Genomic DNA, 15,779 nt, shown 5'->3' on the forward strand with positions numbered 1-15,779 from the left:
TATGGTATAACTTTTCTTATCATTCAGTAAATGCAGAATTGTTTACATACGAATCACCACTGACCTCAATCTACTAATTTTTTGATATTTTTTGTCCAATTGTCTCTGCTCAGTAAATCTGAACTATATATTGTTAGGCATTGATTTTATTGAAGGTAGGTATTAGATAAAGAAATTATAATGTCAGTTTGAAGAGTTTTGTTTTTTTTAAATTTGATTTATATGCCGCCTTTCTCCGGAGACTCAGGGCGGCTTACAATGCGCTAAGCAATAGCCTTCATACTTTTGTATATTTATACAACGTCATCTTATTGCCCCCACAAACTGGGTCCTCAATTTACCTACCTTAGAAAGGATGGAAGGCTGAGTCAACCTTGAGCCTGGTGAGATTCAAACTTGCAGTAATTGCAGGCAGCTGGTGTTAATAACAGGGTGCTTTACTACCACTGTACTACCAAGCCTCTTTGGTTTGAAAGTTTGAAAGACTAGCTGTGAATATGAACAAACACAAGTAGGAGTCCCTGTTCAAATTACATCTTGGGGGTAAAGGAGGCAGTGTCAATATCCCTCCATCCTTACTGTGTTTGTAGACTGCCATTCTTAACTCCTGCTGCTGCTGCTGTGCTCGCTCTCCTTGGCCAGGTTGCTCATGGTGGGTGTGGGAGGGCAAAATGTGGATCAGAAGGAGGCCCATTCCCTCTCCCTGAGAGGAGACCCAGCTTTGTAACCTAGGCATCCTCAGCGAGAGGATGGGAGACCATCAGAAGGCCACGGGGAGGGGATGGCGAAAAGGCAGCAAGTGCTGGTGCCCAAGTTCTAACACAGGACTTCCTTCAGACCCTCCTTCCCTCTCCTTCCCCTCTCCTTCCTTCCTACTTTCCTTCCTTCCCTGCTTCTCATTCCTATCCCCTTCCTTCCTTGCTTCCTTCATGCTCAGGGAGGGACAAGGGGAGGGGGAGAAAACGGCAGCACTGCTGGTGACTCTGCCACCAGTGGCCGTGGCTTTTCCATTTGTGGTTGGTCCTGGTAAAAGGTAAGCACTTGCATGCTGCAAGGCTGGGACAGTACTGATCTACAACTTGGTGGTGGCCATCTGGGCTGGAATGGGTCAGCCTTAGATCCGTGGGGTTGCCCTGGAGCCAGTGAGGCGCTGCCCCTGCCACTTCAGGCCTATCCCCTGGGTGTGCGCACAGGAAGTGATGAACGCACAGGAGCTGGAGTCCTGGGTGAAAGGGAAGCGCTCAGAACACAATCAGCCTGAGGGGCAAGACAGTCACCAGGCACACCCAGAGGGCGGGGCAGCAAATGCCCCCTCACTGGCTCCAGGGCAGCCCCACGGATCTAAGGCTGACCGTGTCCCAGCCCGGATGGCTGCCACCAAGTTGTGATATTTCAGTTTTTCCGCCTGATAAATTTACAGACATTTCTAAAATGCTCTTTGCACTTTGTCATTACAGGGTACTGAATGTAGATTAATGAGGAGAAAATGAATCTAGAATCAGGCTGAAGCGTGACAAAAGTGAAGGGGCTTTGAATATGTTCTGAAAACACTGTAGATAATACTTATAATTGTAGTGAACATACACCCTTTGTTATAAAGGATAGCAATCCTTTAGATTTAATTATTTAATTATTTTGTTCTTGAATTTTCCTCTGTAAAACAAAGATATAAAAAAATATTGCTATTTTTAATCAGTGGTGAAATCTAATATTTGTTACTACCGGTTCTGTGGGCGTGGCTTGGGGGGGTAATGTGATGGTGGGCGTGGCCAATTTTTTTTTTTTACTTTTAAAACCATTTTTTCTACAACCTCTTTGGCAAAGAGTTGTAAAAAATGCTTTCAAAAGGCTCTGACGATCCCAGCTGAGTTGCCTGATCAGCAGAGGCTTTTTTTTTTACTTTTAAAAGCATTTTTTGGCCAAAGAGCTTGTCGAAAAAATGCTTTTAAAACTAAAAAAAAAAAACCTCTGATGATTGTGCGGCTCAGCTGGGCATGTGGGGGGGCAGGGATTTTTGGTACCGGTTCTTCGAATCACCCGCCTCCATCGCTACCGGATCGGCCAATCCGGTCCGAACTGGGAGCATTTCACACCCGTTTTTAATCCTTGTGAACTTCCTTCAGATTTGCCCCTTTTTTCTGTTTGCCCTTTTATTTTTTCCAATAAATAAAGTGATTACTGTATTTACATTCCATTTCTCTGGCAGGTGGTTGAGAAGCAACCCAAATTTTCTGAAAATATACTGGGGGTGGGGTATGTTTTCCCTAACAACAAGAGAATAACAGAATTGGAAGGGACCTAGTAGGTCATCTAGTCCAACCCCCCACCCAAGCTGGAGACCCTACACCATTTCTGGCAGATGGTAGTCCAGCCGCTCGCGCTTCAGCGCTTTGACTCCCAGGGACAGTATGGAGTCCTTCAGTCAGTTAGCTTGGCCGCCTGTTAGCACAGAGAAGCACCTGGGGTCAACCCTAGCTTTCCTGTCCATTGGAGCTAGAAGTCTCAAATGTGGCCGAGTGAACGTTTCTCTTGTAGCCAGCCCAGGTGCTAGATCGGCCCTCTGCAAACTCTCGTCTCTCGAGGAGCGCTCCCTGAAGCAGCAGAAGTAATTTTGGCCAGGCTGTTCGAGAGACGAGAGTTTGCAGAGGGCCGATCTAGTGTCTGCAATGGCCAGCAAAGCTAAGGTTGACTCTGGCTGCCTCTCTCTGCTTAGTACTTCCCAGACGCGGTTTATCACTCCAAGCCCCAAGCAGGAGGAGACAAGGGCTGCCTTGGCACCACCAGCTGGCGCAAATATACCACGGTGAAGGTGGAATCTGATGCCGCACAAATGCAAGTAGCGCTTCACTCCCATACCTTCCAGCCATCGCTACTGCCGCTTCGGCCCACTTGGGCCACCACCACCCCCTGCCGCAACAGCACCATTACCTCGTTTCATTGCGCCACCTGCAAAGTTGCACATTGCACATGCCACCGCCTATGGCGGAGATTTCCAGCCCGACCATGGGGAGCAGGGAGCTCCCCTGAAGGCCGGTGCATCCGGATGGAGGAGCTGCTTCAGGATGACCAAAGCGCCAGTCCTGTCACGACTACAGCTCTAGAATATGGGACCGACTTTCCCACCAACGTCAGCAAGCCACCGTCTGCCTGTCTTCATTTTCCTTCACTCAGATTGACTAAGCTTCTGGAGAGGAAGCAGTTTCCAGGCTGTGTGCCTGGACCAGGCACTTTCTCTTGGGCCTCCCACCCAGAGGCCTCGCAGAAGCAGACTGGCCCGAAAGGCAGCTGAGCCTTTCCCCCCCCACCCCCCGTGGTCTGCGGGATTTAAAATTATCAATTTGGTGGTCCCTGAGGTCCAAAAGGTAGGAGTCCCCTGATCTAGGATCTTGGCTATTCCTGCCAACTTAGTATCATCTGCAATTTTGATAAGTTCCCCTTCTATTCCCTCATCTAAATTATTTATGAAGATATTGAAGAGTATTGGGCCTAAGACAGAACCTTGTTGTACCCCACTGCTTACTTCCCTCCATGTAGATGTAGTACCATTAAGGACTATGCATTGAGGACGGTTTGTCATCCAGTTACAAATCCATCTAATGGTCATGCTATCTATCTCACTTTTTTCTAGCTTAAGAAGAAGTAGGTTGTGGTCTACCTTGTTGAATGCCTTGCTGAAGTCTTAAGTATACTATGTCCACAACATTTCTCTGGTACTCTGATAGCTCCCCAATGATCCAGGATTTCTGAAAGATATGGTACAGTGGTTCTGATATGACATCTGCCAGCTCCTTTAGAACTCCAGGATGTAATCTGTCAGGTCCCGGTGATTTATATTCATCAACATCAGACAGGTGTTCTCTAACCATTTTTTAAAAATTTCTTTTCACTTTTATTTCTAGTCTATCTTTTGTAGCTATGTTTTTGGTAGGTGGAGCCATACTTTCTTTTTGCATGAAGACGGATGCAAAGACTGAGTTAAGCAGCTCTGCTTTCTCTCTGCTGCCTGTTACTTCCTTTGCTGTTTCCTTGATTTATTTTTCTTGTTATTTATAGGTTGAAAGAAAGGTTAACAATTCTCTTTGACTTTTGTTTCAAAACGTTGTTCATTCTGAGCCTTTGCTTTCCTGGCTTCCTGAGAAGACCACATATATTGGAGCCTTTAAGAGCAAGTTCTCTTCTGTAGGTTTCTCAACCCCGTCTGGCTTCTGCTGCTACTTTCGGTTTTCCCTCCCTCTCCTCCCACCCCCACCCCCCCTTTCCCCCCTCCTCCTCGCCTCTCCTCTCCCTCCCTTTCCGTTCAGCGAGCTTGTGCAGCTGTGGCGGGTGGGCTAAGTGGGTATATTGGAGGCATTATGCGGCTGTGAACAGATAGATAGCAACCCCACCCTTCCTCCTCCTCTCGCCCCTCGGAAGCCTTCCAACTCTCGAAGCCTGCCTGGTTCGGGGAAGGTCGGAGTCCCAGGGCGCTCCCGCCTCGCCAGTTCCAGAGCCCCCCCAGCGCTCCCTTCCTCGCACCCCCAAGACCCGGGATCTGCGCGGCTGTGGCTCTCTGCGCATCCACCAGCATCGGCGCTGGTCTTCTCCCGGCAGGTAAGGGCGGGTCGCCGGTTGCCGTCTAAAGCTGGCGCTTGCTCTCCGGTGTCCGTTGCTCGGGATTGGCGCTATGATTTTAAAGCTGCGTCAGATGTAATTTTCTTTCTTTCGTTTTGCTTGTTTTCAAGCTTTCCCTTCGTCGCTATGGATAAACTGGCTAATGCAAACTCGCAGTTTGCTCTGGATCTTTTCCAAAAGTTGACGGAAGCCCACCCAACCGGCAACGTTTTCTTTTCTCCGCTCAGTGTATCGTCCGCCCTGGCCATGGTCGCCTTAGGGGCCCGCGGTAACACAGCCTCGGAACTCCTGAAGGTCAGCAGGTATTTTTCTGACTCGTTAGTATGGCTGCTAATACGAGGAAATGCGGCTCTTTTGTAAGGAGAGTGGAATTTTAAGTGCTGCGTATTGGAAAAACCGCCTCTAGTTTAGGGATGAATCATTGTCTTAAAATGTATTAAGTGAATCGCCAGCTTTAGTTAGGACTTCCAAAAAGTTAGTAAGAGACAGGATCAGTTTTACTACTGATCTGCTGAAGAAACAATTTTCAAGAGACTAAGGGTGATAGATAGGTGATAAGTGATAGAGATAGTCAGGTAGCTACTGTCATCAGCTAGCCAGTAGTTGAGGGAGGGAAGAAGGGAGATGGAGAGACAGAGAAATGATGGAGAGAGAAGGTAGGTAGGTGATAGATAGATAGATAGATAGATAGAGAGAGAGAGAGAGAGAGAGAGAGAGAGAGAGATAGAGATAGAGATAGAGATAGAGATAGAGATAGAGATAGAGATAGAGATAGAGATAGAGATAGAGATAGAGATAGAGATAGATAGATAGATAGATAGATAGATAGATAGATAGATAGATAGATAGAAGGTAGGTAGCCACTTTTCTATCACTAAAGTTGGCCTATTGATCAGAGGTCCTTGGAATTGTATTTTTAACTGACAGGTTAGACTCTGAGAAAGTTTGAAAACTCTTGGTTTAATTTTCCACACATAATCCAACCTGTATGGAATAAGGATGTAAGAACAAAATTGATATACAAAAACATACAAAGAAGTAATGTTCTCTTTTTTCGCCTTGGCTCAAGCAAACTCAGCATATAGACTCAAGTCATTGTCTGCTACGCTGAAATTTTCAAGCACCCAATTACAGTAGTAGGTTGTGATAAATGAAAGCAAAAGCTCCTTCCCCAAAAATGTTTAGCCTCTATGGGAAATTAATATTTTGGTCTCCAAATGACAGAGTGTCAGCCCCTTATACTAAATGCGGAAATGGGAAAGAAATAAACATTTTGATGCTCTCCGTTGCGTTCAAAGGAAACGTTGTCTACCCTCTTGCTATTCTTTATCAAAAAAACCATTTGTTATGAAAATCAGACTAATATTCAACTTTTTCCTCCTCCATATAAGTTTCTTTTGTGCTGTAGTCTACGTGGATTTTGTAGCTGATACCCTACGGTAATTTTGAATAAAGTCACCTGTTTAGTTACTTTCCTAAGACAGAATATATGGGAAACACATTCAGGCTTTGGTAAATCCCTATTTCCTCGTATACGTATAACCCATTGTATTAATCTTAGATACTGTATGCGCCTCTTTTAAGATGAAACCTAAGTTTGCAAAGAGTGGTCCATCTTACTGTTTGCTTATGTATGCTTTCTACCTGAGAATCTGTAGATTTCTGAAATGTCTCCATTGTTCTTAGACAAAATTATTTCTGAACTAACCAGTTCTTATTGGTACTAAATTAGGACTTATCTTTTCCATGCAGACACTTCATTTTGATGGAGTTGAAGATCTTCATTCAGTATTTCAGACTCTTAATTCTAAAATTAACCGGAGCAATGCACCCTATATTCTGAAACTTGCTAATAGATTGTATGGAGAAAAAACTTTCAACTTTTTGTCTGTAAGTAGATTGCTAAATAAATAAACATCAATAATGTATGGGTCATCAGAATGGCTTTATAGATCAATTTCAAATTTTATTAGCTTATGATATTCATCAATACAGTTATCCTTTGCTTTAAGTGAATCTTTAATCTCTCTTAATTAGGTCTGCTATGGTCAGCCTGACCCAAAAATGATACAGTGAGATCCATTCATATCCAGTCATTCATTTTCTTACACCTAATGGACAGAATCTTGCCAAATGAAGGTTATAACCATCTAACCTACTCTATCCTGAGAGATTCCAGGGTGTGGCTTCCCTGAACCTCTTCCCCCACCCCCTCCAGTTTGGGACTGCACAACCTCTTAATCTGGGTGTCTCTCTCTGGGAAAACTTGGTATTTTGCTAAAAATTCCCCCACCTCACCCCATTGTTTCTCCAGGTGGAGAAACATCACTGCTTTGAAATATGCAGTTTTACAGGTCCATTGAATCTCTAATTGATTGAAGACAATTTTATTTATTGGTTGGTTGTTTGGTTGATTGGTTGATTATTTATTTGTTTGTTTGTTTATTTTATTTATTTTTTAAATGTTAATACTTTCCTTCTTGCTATCCATAATAATTCTATTTATTCTATAATTTTATATTTTATCGTTTATGGATATTATATGTTTCATTTTACTAGGATTTCTCGACTAGCACCCAGAATATGTATGGAGCTAAATTATCCACAGTGGATTTCTCAAATGCTCCAGACAAGGCAAAAAAGAAAATTAACCAATGGGTTAAAAAGCAGACTAAAGGTGAGATTTTTTTTAAAAAATAACAACTAAAGTTTTATTTTTTCTTGGGTCTACCTCAGGGGTGTCAAACTCATATCATCATGGTGGTGTCACGTGACATATCTGGACTTTCCCCCCTTCGCTAAACCACGTATGGGCATGGCCAGAGCATGACGCATCCAGCCCACGGGCCATGAGTTTGACAGCCTGGTCTACATGATAGTCAAACCTTTACTTTTATTTGCCATAATGCTGCCATAAAATACCAATTTCAGGAATTGATAAAAGAGAAAACACAATAATAGTTTGCAGCCGTTAAATTTACAGAACTGCTGGTTCTACAGTGGTTAATCCAGTCAGCAGTCCGTAACTTGATAAAAGGTATTTTGGGTTTGCATAACAAGTCTGATGAAAAAGAAGTTTGAGAATAACTCACAGATACTTATTGATTAGATTGATTCGTCTTTATAGAAAGGGCTAGTTTATACTATTATAGAAAAGTAAAAGTTGAGGTTCAATGCTAATGCTTTATTCTATTGCAACCCAGGGAGTTGGAAGTCAACACCTTTATTTCTTTTCTATCCTCTCTTCCTCACTTCTCTTTTCCCCTTCCCCATCCCTCTGTGTACCCTGTTTCCCTGAAAATAAGACCTATCCCAAAAATAAGCCCTAGCATGGTTTTTTATGTGCGTGCCTAAGCCCTATCCCCAAAGATAAGCCCTACTTAAGAGCCTGTGCAGATGGCTACCTGCCCATTCTGTCTGTTTGCTCGTGGTGCCGCAGCAAAGAGGCGAGTTGGCGTGATGGACCTGCCCCACACCAACTTGCCTCATGGCCCCAGCAGTGGCACCAGTGCATTGTTCCTGCTCTGCCCCAGCCATGAGAAAGCAGAAGAAGGGGGTTGGCAGCCACACGGGGTTCTGCTAGACGGGGCTGCTGGTGCTGTGGCCACGAGGCAAGGTAGATGTTGGGGCATGGCCTGGCTGCGGGGGCCCTGAGGTAAACCCATGCGGGGCACATGGGGCAGCTTCATCCCTCCTGCCTTGTGGCAGCGGCACTGGCACACTGCATGGCCTCCTGCCCCACTGCGAGCAAGCAGAAGAAGTGGGCCTCTTATACATCGGAAAAAAAAGACTCTCCCTGAAAATAAGCCCTAGTGCTTATTTAGGGACCCGGTCTTATTTTCGGGAAAATCTCAGCTGCTTTTCATACCATCAACCATCATAATCTCTTGGAGCAGCTTCAGGGGATGGGAATGGGAGGCCTTGTGCTATCCTGGTCCACTTCTTTCCTCTGTGGCCACTCTCAATCAGTGTTGATGGGAGGGGAGAGATCCAGCCTTCACTCAGTGCTTTGTGGGGTTCCGCAGAGCTCAGTACCCCTGTATCACCTCTCCTGTGGGAGCTGCATTGGCTGCTGATTTGCTTCCGGGTACAATTCAAGGTGCTGGTTGTCACCTTTCAAGCCCTTCATGTCTTGCGACCAAGTTTTCTGAGGGACCATCTCTTGCCGATCACATCTACCTGACCCATCAGAGCGGGGAGGCAGGGAATGTGTGTCTCTAGGGAGATACACTTGGTGGGACCCAGAAGAAGGGTCTTCTCTGTAGTGGCCCCCTCTCTCTGGAACATCATCTCCCCAAAGATTAGAATGGCCCCCCACTCTAGCACTCTTCCGGAAGTCACTGAAGACTTGGTTCTGCCAGCAGGCCTGGGGAATCCAAAGCAGGACGGAGCCCATTAAATGGCTCGTGTGAGGTGCTATCGCTGAGGTAGGGGTGATTTTATTATATTATTATATGACTCTTCTTATTAGTTTTATTGTTTTTATATGAGGCTTTATATTCTGTAAGCTGCCTTGAGTTGCCATGTGCGAATAGGCGGCAATATAAATTCAATAAATAAATAAATAAGTAAACTAATAAAAGAATTTAAGCTTGAGAGAACAACCCACAGATACATAGGACACAATGTATCCTTGCCCTTAAAGTATCTCCCAAGAGATACAGGTCCTCAACATATGACCACAATTGAGCCCAAAATTTATTTTGCTAAGGCATTTATAAAGTGAATTTTGCCCTATTTTATGACTTTTCTTGCCATAGTTGTTAAGTGAATTACTGCACTTATTAAATTAGTAACCTAGTTGTTAAGTGAATCTGGCTTCCTCCTTGACTTTGCTTATCAAAAAGTGATCACATCACCCCGGGACACTGCAACCGTCATAAATATGAGTCAGTTGCCAAGCATCTGAATGTTGATCATGTGACCATGGAGATGCTGTAACAAAGAGGAGAGGGTCAAGTTATTTACCAAAGCACCTGTAGGCAGGACAAGAAACAATGGATGGAAACTAATCCAGGAGAGAAGCAATCTGGAACTAAGGAGAAACTTCGTAACAGTGAGGACAATTAACCAGTGGAACAGCTTCACTTCAGAACTTGTAGCTGCTTCATCACTGGAGGTTTTTAAGAAGAAACTAGACAGTCATTTGTCTGAAATGGTATAGGGCCGTGATGGCAAACTTATGGCATATATGCCACAGGTGACATGTGGAGCCATATCGGTGGGCATGTGAGCTCAGCTCTAGTGTGAATGTGCGGGCCGGCCAACTGATTTTCAGGCCTTCTGGGCCCACAGTAAATTGGGAAACATGCTGTTTCTGGCCTCCAGGACGCCTCCGGGGGATGGGGAAGGCCATTTTCACCTTCCTCAGGCTCCTAGAAAGGCTCTGGAGCCTGGGGAGGGCGAAAAACGGGCCTACCGGGTGCACCATGTCATCACGTGCCAAAAGTGGGGGGAGCGCTGGTGGGGGTCACCCGCGCATGCGTGGGGGGGTGGGGCACATAGAATTATGGGTATGCCACACACATCCCCCCCCTCGTTTTGGCATGTGATGGCAAAAAGATTAGCCATCACTGGTATAGGGTCTCCTGCTTGAGCAGGGGGTTGGACTAAAAGATCTCCAGGATCCCTTCCAGCTCTATTCTGATTGATTGATTGATTGATTGATTGATTGGATTGATTCTGTCATGTGGCACCTTGAGCCACATGACAGAAATGGCCAGTACCATTTACAGCAGCTTTTGCTAATTCGGGATTTTTTTTTAAAGACAAATATTTACAAGATAATTGCAGAGGGGAAATGTACATTTAAGAAGTGCATTTAGATTAATCTCATTGATATGATAATATTATTTAAGTCTCAGTTCTTTGCACAGCTAATTAACAATAAAATTTCTCCATCAAGGTAAAATCCCTGAGTTGTTATCTGAAGGATCCATCAATGAAATGACTAAATTGGTTTTGGTGAATGCTGTCTACTTTAAAGGCAATTGGGCAAAGCCATTTAAAGAAGTTACTGAAGACAAGCCTTTTAGACTAAATAAGGTAAATATTTTTTTTTGTCTATCTTCTGTAACAACAGCTTGTTGTTTAGGTAGGTGTAGCAATAGCCACTCTCATGAAGCATCGTAATCCTAATTTACCTGTAGGTTTGTTTGTTTTTTTAAATTTGATTTATATGCCGCCCTTCTCCGGAGACTCAGGGCAGCTTACAATGCGTTAAGCAATAGCCTTCATACTTTTGTATCTTTATACAAAGTCAGCTTATTGCCCCCACAATCTGGGTCCTCATTTTACCTACCTTAGAAAGGATGGAAGGCTGAGTCAACCTTGAGCCTGGTGAGATTTGAACTTGCAGTAATTGCAGGCAGCTGATGTTAATAACAGTGCTTTAGTCTGCTGCGCCACCAGGGCTCTTTTGAAGCCTTATGTCAATTCCTTTGACCCTAATCACCAGTTACAAATCTCAACTTTCCCATAAGTTAAACCTAGTTCCATTCTGAAATACTTTACTGAAATTAGTGGGTCACTTGTCTATTTCTCCTAATACACGAAGGAAAACAAAGCAATTTTTATTTTTTTTATACTATAGGTAGGTTTTTTCCCTTGGTTTATTTTTTAAGTTGGTTTAGCTGTTCTGTTTATCCTTACCTGGAAATGAATTTCATTTAGCTTAATAGAGTTGTATAATTCCAAAGAACAGCTATATATTAATATAGTTTTGCAAAGATTCAATTCCCAAAACTAGTTCTATCAACTTCAGCATATACATACAGAAGATTTCTTTCTTTGTTGTTTGATAAACTCCTCACTGTAATACTCCTAAAATAATCCAGACAGAAAAGAAGAATGTGAAGATGATGTTTATGGAAGAGAAACTTCCTTTTCGTTATATCCCCGAATGCAAGTGTTGTGTGCTGGAACTGCCATACAAGGGAAAGGATCTTAGTATGATCATCCTTTTGCCTGACAACATTGAAGATAATTCCACAGGCCTAGAACAGGTGATTCTATTGTTTCCTGCTATTGCTATACAATTATTGTCCTAAACAAAATTATTCTAAATATTACATGAATACTTGGTAGGACACCCATACGCATAGACAAAGTTGTGGCTTATGTGATGCCTTGAGTGGCTCCACATATATCAGTTGGGTTCTGAAGAGAGGCTGCCTTATTTTGGGGATCTCCAGAAAATATTTAAGAGTTTTCTTCATTTTTGTACCAGACACTATGAATTCCTAATCATCTCGGGTGAAAGAGCTGAAAACAGATTAGATCTGAATTAGATTTAAATAGTATCTTAAATAGTAAACAGTAAGGTATCTATAAAATAGACGCTTTTTATGTTACATTTGGAAAGGACAACCACGGTTTTGCTTGAAAATACTTTTTTAAAAAATCTATGTTTACTTCTAATAATGTTTATGCTATAAACTCTGCGTTAATTTTTTCCCATCTGAACATCTGTTAAAGCTTCAAATAGTTTAGCATGAGGCACCAACCCTCTTACAATTAGTTCACTGCCATATTTTTATTGTTTCCCATAGTGAAAGACCATGTCTGGGATAGAGAAATTTGCTCTCTGACTCTGCAAATTCATTCATACTGAAGTGAGAGATGTTCTGTTTTTCAGCAAGAAGTTTCTCTTTGCTGAAATGGAAATATTGTGGCACAATCAGGGCCGGATTTAGATTGAAAGAGGCCCTAGGCTATTCCACTTATGAGGCCCTTTCACCAGTGGTGGGATTCAATATTTAACAACAGGTTCTGTGGGCATGGCTTAGTTGGGGGTGTGGCTTGGCAATCATGTGACTGGGTGGGCGTGGCTAGCTGGTCACGTGACTGTGTAGGCGTGGGTAGCTCGTCATGTGCCCGGGTGGGCGTGGCTATGTGCATAGACTTTTTTCAGAGGGCTGAAAAAAGTCATTTCTGACTGGGCCTCGCACTTTTGACCGGTCCTCACACTTATGACCATCCTCACATTTATGCCCGTGCAGCTTTCTTAACAACCATGTCACTCATTTCACAATTGCTTCTCTTCACCATGGTGACAAGATAGGGCAAAAACGTAAAATGTGAGGACAGTCGTAAGTTCGAGGACTGGTCAAAAGTGCGAGGACCAGTCAGAAATAACTTTTTCAGCTCTCTGAGTAGTCCATATGCACAAAAGGACTACCCAGAGGGCTGAAAAAAGTCATTTCTGACTGGGCCTCGCACTTTTGACCGGTCCTCACACTTATGACCATCCTCACATTTATGCCCGTGCAGCTTTCTTAACAACCATGTCACTCATTTCACAACTGCTTTTCTTCACCATGGTGACAAGATAGGGCAAAAACGTAAAATGTGAGGACAGTCGTAAGTTCGAGGACTGGTCAAAAGTGCAAGGACCAGTCAGAAATAACTTTTTCAGCCCTCTGAGTAGTCCATATGCATAAAAGGATACAGCAATAGAGAGGGATGAAGGAAGGGAAGGGAAATTAGAGTAGGAGAGAGAGGTAGGAAGAGAGAAGGAGAAGGAGAAAGGAAGAGGAAGTAGGGAGGAGAAGAAGAGGGGGAGGAAGAGAAAATAAGAAGGAAAGAAAAGAAAGGTGGTAGGTTTGAGGAGAAAGATTGCTATACAATAAAAAAGATGAAAGGGAAGAAAGCCAACCCCAAACAGATATAAAGATATTAAGATAAAGAATGAATTGTTAAACTTTAAAGAATAAAAGAGAACAAATATGAATAAATAACAATAATTAGAAACACACATACAAACATACAATCTATTTTCTTTGAACAGAGTATTTGGCCGGTTCACAAATTTAAACAGTGTTTAGTCATTTCAATTAAATTTACAATTTCTATATTTCCTTTTTGCCATATTTATTCCTCATCTATTTTTGTAAAAAACCAATATTACCCTCATCCTCATCTCTAATCTTAATCAAATTCAATTTTTCCCTTCTATTCTATATTATACCCCTTCCCATTGTCATCTATTTTTATATCCATCCTCACATTGGTTAATTATGTAATATTAGTTGTTTAATATAAATTCAACATTTTAATATAAATCAATTAGTTATATAACTACCTTTTTTGTATATTAATCAATATGAACATGAATATTCCAATTATTTCCATGCAATCCAATTTCTTACAAATCCATTAATTATATTTACCAATAATAATAAACCAAATAATTTCCCCCATATATTCCTCCAAACCACAACTTAACCATTTCTGCTTTCAGAAATATACAATTAATAGTATCTCAATTATTACAATTCCCTAGTTAAATACAGCTTTTTTTTCTTTTGTGTTTTAAAATCCTGAACTCTTCTCTTTTTCCCTAAATTTCCCATTGTTTGCACGTACCTTTTTTGGTGAGGAAAAAGAAAAGAATTCTGCCTGCCTAATTTTCCAACCTTGCAGCAACAGCAAAGCAGTTTCACTTTCGTTTCTCAGTATAGCTAGGGGAAAAAAAATCAGCACTCTTTGGAAGGAAGCAAAACAGCGGAGACAAATCAGCTGAGAGCCGGGAGGCCAATTAGCCTATGCTGAAGCTCCGGGGGCCAATAACATTACAAAAAAAATACCGAACCCTTTGTTAAATTGCTGGCTCCCCCGCCCCTTGCCCACCACTATTTATTGGCAATAAATAGTGGTGCGGAGGGGCGGGGGAGCCAGCAATTTAACAAAGGGTTCGGTGCAGCCACCTAGAACACCCAAAATCCCACACTGTGTAGGCCCCTCTGGATCTTGAGGCCCTAGGCTGAAGCCTAGTTAGCCTATAGGAAAATCCGGCCCTGGGCACAATGATGCAAATGATTACTTTTCTTTCTTTGCCTTTTTAGCTGGAGAAGCAGCTTACTTTGGAAAAACTGCAAGAATGGACCCAGTCCAAAAATATGAACTCCAGCGTGGACGTCAATGTACATCTACCTAAATTTCAGCTGGAAGAAAACTATGATCTTGAATCTTACTTTGCAGCATTGGGGCTAGTAGATGTGTTTGACAGTAGCAAGGCTGATTTGTCTGGAATGTCAGGAGCTCAGGATCTCCATGTGTCTAAAATTGTTCACAAGTCCTTTCTAGAAGTAAATGAAGCGGGCACTGAAGCAGCAGCAGCTACTGCTGCTATATGTGTATATTCTTGTTGTGTGGTCATGGGGAAGGATTTTAATGCTGATCATCCTTTCCTATTTTTTATCCGTCATAATCCAACAAACACGATACTTTTCCTTGGTAGATTTGCCTCTCCATAAAGAGTATCGTAAATCATAAAACCAGCTTCCAGCCTCCTATAATATACACATTTCTCTGCGTGCTTGGGAGAATTGCCATGAACAAGTTGAGTTCCTCCAGATATCTTCCATCTTCAATTTTCTTGAACTCCTGAGTCTTTTAACAGGTTTTATGTGACACTTCGCTCTAAAGGGTAGCCATCTCTAATCTAGGACATTCAGGTGTGTTTGACTGCAGTTCCTTTAATTTCCAGCTAACTAGGAATTCTGGGGATTGTAGTTTGAGCTGTTTGGAAGCCATTAAGCAAAGGTGTTTGTAAAACGAATAACACATGAATTACTGGAATAAAGTTGGCCTTCATTCAATATAATGTAAGAGCCTTTGGTCCAGACTCCTTTGTCCTTGAAAATCATTGATAATATAGAATTCAGAAAGTGACATCTTTTTTGTTCTTGGAAATGCAAAGCCATTTGGCACGTGCCTTAGTAAGTACCGTGTTTCTCAGAAAATAAGACCGAGTCTTATTTTCTTTTAGACTTGAAAATGAACACTTGGGCTTATTTTCGAGGCAGTTTTACTTTTTTTGAGGTGCAGAAAGCCAGACTCCGTGAGCTGGATGCTCCATGGATCAATGGTGGGTTGCCCCCGGTTCGCACCAGTTCTATAGAACCAGTAGTAAAATCGGCAGGACGCTCCGCCTACCAACCCTGATGTCATCAAAATGCTTCTGCACATGCGCAGAAGAGCACACACGGCCCCATTGCAAACCGGTAGTAAAGGTAAGTAGAACCCACCTCTGCTGTGGATACACCGTTGCCTCCATTCCAAACCTTCAGTGTTCGGAATGGAGGCTTTTTGGCGAACAGGAGGAAAATGGGAGGAGGAAAATTCTCCTGCCTGCCATCCTTTCCTCAGTCTGTGCTGAGCTTGAG

At 42.7% G+C, this 15,779-nt stretch overlaps 1 protein-coding gene across 1 annotated transcript; it reads left to right on the forward strand.

The window, feature by feature from the left end:
* Positions 1 to 4,299: 4,299 nt before the first annotated feature.
* Positions 4,300 to 15,238, forward strand: LOC132709183 (leukocyte elastase inhibitor-like). The gene is made up of 7 exons (XM_087890282.1): positions 4,300 to 4,590; positions 4,722 to 4,905; positions 6,364 to 6,501; positions 7,171 to 7,288; positions 10,517 to 10,656; positions 11,448 to 11,615; positions 14,457 to 15,238. The coding sequence occupies exons 2-7, from the start codon at positions 4,738 to 4,740 to the stop codon at positions 14,865 to 14,867; spliced, it is 1,143 nt and encodes a 380-aa protein (XP_087746408.1). The 5' UTR covers positions 4,300 to 4,590; positions 4,722 to 4,737; the 3' UTR covers positions 14,868 to 15,238.
* Positions 15,239 to 15,779: the final 541 nt, after the last annotated feature.

This window comes from Pantherophis guttatus, chromosome 3 (assembly GCF_059756535.1).
Source record: "Pantherophis guttatus breed Tessera chromosome 3, ASM5975653v1, whole genome shotgun sequence".
NCBI classification, from domain to species: domain Eukaryota; kingdom Metazoa; phylum Chordata; class Lepidosauria; order Squamata; family Colubridae; genus Pantherophis; species Pantherophis guttatus.

Coding starts and splice junctions, on each gene's coding strand:
- LOC132709183 (XM_087890282.1), top strand. CDS start 4,738: ATGGATAAACTGGCTAATGCAAACTCGCAGTTTGCTCTGGATCTTTTC. Junction 10,657..11,447: donor AGCCTTTTAGACTAAATAAG/GTAAATATTTTT, acceptor AAAATAATCCAG/ACAGAAAAGAAGAATGTGAA. Junction 11,616..14,456: donor ATTCCACAGGCCTAGAACAG/GTGATTCTATTG, acceptor TTGCCTTTTTAG/CTGGAGAAGCAGCTTACTTT.